Source organism: Apaloderma vittatum, unplaced genomic scaffold (assembly GCF_000703405.1).
Source record: "Apaloderma vittatum isolate BGI_N311 unplaced genomic scaffold, ASM70340v1 scaffold13713, whole genome shotgun sequence".
NCBI lineage: Eukaryota > Metazoa > Chordata > Aves > Trogoniformes > Trogonidae > Apaloderma > Apaloderma vittatum.
In genome coordinates this window covers 15,685-22,247 of record NW_009707589.1, presented here as the reverse complement: position 1 = coordinate 22,247, position 6,563 = coordinate 15,685, and the positions used below count along the sequence as shown (strand labels likewise).

Here is a 6,563-nt window from a genome sequence, read left to right as displayed (position 1 = left end):
TGAACCGTGAACATTCTGCCCATCAAATTACAGTGTTGTCTAATAAAGGGTTTAACTTTCTGCTCATCTGGCACTGCTTTTCAGCTACTGCTTCAAACCTCTGCATTTGCATTCTGCTAACGCTGATGCCATTACAGCCGCAAATAAATTAAGCTGATTTACTCCTTCTGAATTATGTTATGTTTATTGATGCTTGTATAATTTAATTTCACACAAATTCCATTAAAGATTATGCCCTCTATCACAAAATGCTTCCAGTGGGGAAATATAATCAGGTTATAATAGATTTGTGTGTTACATTAAGATGACAATAGTCTAGTAGGTCCACTGTAATAATAAAACAGAACACAAACAAGGGATAAAATCAATGTCACACAAGAACCACTGCCTAGCTAACTGGCAGCTTCTATTATCACAGATTAAATAAAAACCTCACCATACTTTCTCAGACTGAAACAATTGTTTAATAGTTGCTCATTTTGTTACTGAGACTCCTTCATTTTTCTGTTTTAAAGAGCTGCTACCAACGCGTGTGTAATTAAGGCATTATTTAAACATCAACTGGTGTTATAGAAAAGCTAAAGAAAAAAAAAAAAAGGAAGTTCCAAGAAAGTTCCTTTCATCATTACTAGCAGCAAAGCTAGATTTGGGATTTTTTTTCCCCACGATTGAGGAAGAAAGCTTCCCTCACAGTCGCTACTTTTTTCAAAGATTTTGGTGCCAAACATGCTAGTTATTAAAAACAATTAACTATGGGTACCACTTATTAAAATTTTACAGCAAACTAGTAAAAGCTTGAAGCAAGTCAGAATTCCAGGAATCACACAATTCTCGTCAGAGAGCTATTTCACCGCAAAAGACTAAACCCATGCTGACAAATACGCTGGGGCTCAGCCCCCAGACGCAGCCAGCCCGAGCTGTGCCCCTCAAGCCTGTCAGTTAATATTATTTCTCGCTACAGTTGTCGCCGGGAATACCCAAACGACCCGTTATAACGAAACTCTCTTTGGCTGATTTTAATAAACACCGTCAGGTAGCAATTACTTTCCGTAACCCATTCTGAACCAAATTTGGGCTGCTGAGCTTCACCTCAACACCTCCGTACCTCATTTCCAAGGCGTATTATTTCATCTCGGTTACTATTCATGGCTCTGCCTACTAAGAATGAAGCTGAACTAGATTTATCCCAGGAAAAAGAATTGCAAGTGAATTTGCTGCTCTGTTTAGATGGGAAATAATACAGAAATGGAAGCTGCAGACTAAAAACTTACAACATACATTGCTTATTCACTGCTTCTGCTCCTGCGTCTCTCACCAAAAGCTACGTAATATTAACCAAGCCCAGCGTTTTATCTAACAGCTGTTTTTTATGTTTTCATTTTGTTTTAAGCAAATGAGAAGAGAGACACAGTTCAGAACATAGCACAACTAAATATTCAAATCAATTCCTAATCCTACAACCCTTTTACGAGAGAAAATGAGGGCACAGACAAGGGGGTCAGTCTACAAGCTTAACTGGGTCAGCCACTCAGGGTTGTGTATCCAAATTAACTTTTGCATAAATTTATCATCATACCATACACAACATACAGAAATATTGGTTAACCTAGCATTTATTTCCTCTTCTGTCAATTTTTTTTCCTTTGCTTTTCAACAATAGAAATAAAAAAGTAAAGCAACAAATCCTTCCTAATTTCAGGGTGGGCTCAGGTGCTCCGAAAGGTTTGCAGAAAGCACCCAAACAGCTGGCATACGCTGAAGATGCAAGTGATGCTCACAGAATTCCACCTTCCTCCTCCATCCCACAGACCACCTGTGGACAGCCAGGGAGCCACAATCCTCTTGCACAATTTCCAGGCCAAGCACTCATTTATCTCTCAGGAACACTTTGCTCTCAAGCAATATAGTTTACCATTTTCTCCCTCAGTCAAAATTTTAGACTGTTTGCAATCATGTTAATTTTTTTTAAAAAACACCTTTTACATCGGCCTTTACGAATTCTATTTTGACAATAGATTTTTTACTTGTTGGTTATGCCAATTAATGTGTCTTCTCCGTTTCTATTCTTGATGAATATCTTCAAAGATATAATTACTGTTCATCTTGTTCTGGACACTTAGGTGTTATTTGCATCTCAGTAATTAATAGCTTACTCTTGGATGATTTGGCAGGAGAAAGGCTGCACTGCACAGACAGGTTAACAGAGATTTCTGCTAGCAGGGAACAGAAAAGTCAACTCCCTTAAGTGGGTATTACGAGCAAATTTAGAATCAGGAGAGAACTGTGTCTCACATTTTATTCTTTGTATCATGTCTGTTAAGAGATATCCACAAATGAAAGTACTTCATTAGCATATCAAATTTCTGGATGTAATCAGTAACAACAGTGCTCCGCGGCTGTTAAAAAAAAATAATCTCAATATTAAAGGTAAATAATTTATGAGATACCTGTGAATAGGAGTTTATAATATGACTCTGAATTTCATCCATTGTGTCTGTTCCATAGGACACCGTACCTAGGTGGAGGCGCTTGAATATCATCTCATTCTGCGTAAGCGTTCCTGTAATAAAGAAGCAGCATATCACAAAGCAGCAAAAAAAATAATCGTGAGAAGGCCACAAAACCCCTCCCCTCCAAATCTTTGTTTTGGAAAGAAGGATTGAATCGTGAGTTAGCATCAGTTTAGTTAATTAAAGCAATGTTTGTGGAGAAAGATCAGGGTTAGTCATGCTGGAAGAAATCACTGGTTCCACCTTCAAGCTGCCAACAGGACTAAATATACAAGCTTGGGAAAAAAAAAAAAAAAGACAAAACTTCTCATATACAAGAAGCCAACAGGGCTAAAAATAAAAGCTTGGGGAAAAAAAAAAAAAAAAAGACAAAACGTCTCATATACAAGAAAGAAGAACTGCCTGTCGGAAGCCAACACAAGAGCTTGCACTGGGTATTAGGAAATTTAAAGAAGAAAAACCCAACCTCCATAGAGGTGTCCAGAGCAAGTCGTGAAGGCATCCCGTCCAAACCTGACAGATCTCGCCCCCAACCAGAATAAGCTGAAATGCAGGAAATTTGCATTTTTGCTTCACATTTGTAAGAACCTACAGGGTGCCAGTCACCATCTGACACTTTGCCTCCACCTCTGCCAGATGGTCACATCCCTGAGCTGGGAAAAGCTCTAACAGCGGGAGGCTTCAGCCTTCTGCCATGGGAACATGCGGCAAGAAGAGGTCACTACCACCCACCTTGCCCTGCTCAGCCCACCTAAAAGGGTTTTGGAAACAGTCCTTCCTAAAACTTTTGCTACGGTTAGTCAGTCGACATGAAATTAATCCAGTAGAAAGTGATTCTTATATTTAACCACACAGGTTTGAGTCACTAAAATACATACATCCGATGATAAACAAACACAACGTGGTAATAACCAGGATATTCTTGAAGCTTCTCCAGTATTTTTAATATGGAGAATACGATAGTTACCTATAACTAAAAGTTGCAGAATAAGATATTTCATATGGATTTTATTTATCTAGACTATTTTTATATCATGCCTTTGTCTCGGTATGCCAAAATCCACAGGAGGAGACTAAAAGCATGACATATGCTCTAATTATAGCCACTTGAACGGGAGCCAGCAGGGTGCCCAGGTGGCCCGGAAGGCCAACGGCATCGCGGCTTGTGTCAGGACCAGCGTGGGCAACAGTGTTGATGCAGCTAATAAGGCCGGAACTGCCAGCGATCTTCACAGAGTCGGCAGGGCTGTGAAAGTCTCGTGTCCTCCCCAGTTACGCTCCAGATGTCTGTCACTACTGGCAGTATCTGCTGCAGGGACGCTTCATCTCAATTTTTGTACCATCACAACATACTATCAAACCACATCTTCCCCTATCGCCAGCACTAGATAATCCTTCCAAATTCTCCCTCTACCATTAAAATAAAAATTACGCTTCCCATTCATGTTTCTTTACGTATTATTGAAGATATTTTCTACAGTAATATTGTTTGAATTTAAAGAGGAATATTTTAAGATTTATTTGAAATGCATAAATTCTCCCCCAAATAAGCATAACATTATTATAAAATTCACACAAGAAGTAGAACATTCCCAAGGTTGGAAATCAGCCCAGGAAGACAACCTTCCTGATTTCTAGAGTTAGCAACTCAGACATTTGTGGTTACCTTTATACAAAGGATAAGAAGATTATTTTGTTCTTACAGCAATCATATAAAACCATAAGAAATTACTGCTCCTGCTTTTAGAAGACACACTTTGATTGAGACCTTCTGTTAATTGTTTTAATTATAGATTAGAAAAAGCCAATCTCCATTTTGCATGAGAAACACAAAAGTTTCCAGTAACAAATCTGAGAGACTAAAATCTCAATTTCTTATTAAAAAAAAAAACCAAAAAACCCACTAACCCCTAAACCCAGCCATTCTGTTCAACAACGTTTATTGCAAGAAATTTCCAAGTAAATCTGCACCACCTTCCTTACTTCCCAAGCAGGCTAACATCTTCTCACTACCCTCAGTCTTGCCAAGCCTTTAAATTAAAATAAACACTCCCTAGGAGTTGTGAAACTAAACGCTACTCAAAATTTGAGACAGCAGGCAACTGTCAAACCTGCTTCCTACTCGTTCAGTAATTGCAGCTTGGGAAAACTGAGCAGGAAACAAAATTAGCCCACTGATTATTATACAGAAAGATTATTTCTTTTGACACCAGTAAAGGAGTCCAACTTCAAGAGGTGCTTGGGAAGGGAAAGGGAGACAGGTGGAAAAGCTGTGTGTTCCCCAAGCCCTTCTCAGCAAGCAGAGAAGAAAAGCTTGTGAGTAGGAAAATACGGATTTTCCTATCTTGCAACAATCAGGAGCCAGGGAAGGAAGTTTAGGAAAATGGGTGAGGAAAAAGAATCAACTTGCAAAGACGTGGAAATAAACACTCCGGCAATCCTCCTCCAGTACTTGCATCTTACACGTTACTTATGCGATCCTTTCTATCAGCTACAGTAATACACAACACCTGAAAAGAGGCTGCAAAACCACCTGTACCTGCCACACAAAATTGGAATAAGTAAATATAAAAAAATCAGAATAAAACACAGGAAGAAAAGAAGCAACAACTCCAGCTTGTTCATGCTTCTTAACACGAGTGCAAAGCTTCCAACAGTCACAATAAACCTGACGCGTTATTAGACAAACACAGGCAGCTGCATTTCGGAAAGTTCTCCCAAAAATTTATGCAAAAAATAAAACCAAAATACACCTTTTTCAGTCACCCACAAGGAAGTTAAATTTTACCATGTGTGCCAATTAAGAATTTACCTCTAAATTATCCTAATGAATGAAACCCCCAAACAGGACAGAAACATTCCCAACAGTTTCTTACCGATCGGTGGCGTTACAACTGCAGCAGCAGTTCTGGCTTAAATTTCAGTCTTTTAGTCAAAAAGTAACATACCATGACACAAAAACGCATCTTTTATGTTCCCAAACGTAAGCCTTTCAAATAGCTAGAGGCAGATTTTCCAATGTAGCCCACTTCAGGAGGGAAAAATATCCCAAACGCGAGCCTTCTTACGCTGAACTTATCACCGTGAGCAGACTTGAGAACAGCAAAAGAGTCCTTCTACTTCTAATAATGCTTTTTCAAGACCTACTTATCAATTCCACACTTTCGGGACGTTGCTAATATGAAGAATTACTAGATGAAAAAAGAAAGCTCAGTTTAGTAAATCTTCCAGAAATGGTGTTAGTCAATAGATGACCTCCTGCTATTATGCATTCTTAGAGAAAAAGTTAACACACAATTGCTGAAGAAAAATTTAGTATTTTCTTTATTGAAGCCAAGAGCTTGGTTTTTTGGTGATTTTGGGTTAGGTTGTTGGGGTTTTTTTGTGTCTACAGTTGTACCATTAAACACAGAGTAAAGCAGGCAAAAGGAAATTAATTTCTAAGGAAAAAGTCCTGAAGGCATCATTCCCTGGGTGGCAACAGATGTGATTCCCAACAGAGCAGCAGAGATTTTATTTTGTATTTTGAGAAGCAGATGCAGATCTTTCAGATCCTGTATTACTAGATGGCTATCTGAACTAAAACCAACAATTCAAAAGGATCAAAGACAAAAAAAGCAAGAAAATATGTACAAAAGAAGAATTAATAACTTTGTGAGAGACTTAGAAGGTAACTTCTGATAAAACAGAAGTATTTTGTTTGAGGTGTTTGCTTAAGCAAGTCAAAAGTCAATGTAGATGTTTCTGTGGAAACTAAGGGAGATCAGGCCCAGTTCTCCTAATAATCAGAGTGTCGGCAACAACCTGGAGATTCAAATTCCTTCTGTGAATCCCAGAAAAAACATCCATCAAAGTCAAGTGAGGAGATGTTATTCCATCAGCATTTTTTTTTAAATTCCTCTTTCTCTGTGGTAGCTTATGTTGAACAGGTAAAGACTTAATGAAAGTATTGCTAATTACAGAACTAAAACACGAGCGTGTGCATTCGTAAGGAGGACAGCGCGCACTCATTTGAGCTGAACATCCTTGTAGCTGAGGTGAGGGGCAGACGGT

The 6,563-nt window shown here is 38.7% G+C and overlaps 1 protein-coding gene across 1 annotated transcript in view; it reads right to left on the bottom strand.

The window, feature by feature from the left end:
- LOC104271569 (probable phospholipid-transporting ATPase IIB) overlaps nt 1–6,563 on the bottom strand; it is a gene marked incomplete at its 5' end in the record, with an annotated part of 36,685 nt that overhangs the window by 23,196 nt on the left and 6,926 nt on the right. Inside the window, one exon of the mRNA XM_009866274.1 lies at nt 2,448–2,560. Coding sequence (XP_009864576.1) covers nt 2,448–2,560 — 113 coding nt within the window. The remainder of the gene's footprint in view (nt 1–2,447; nt 2,561–6,563) is intronic.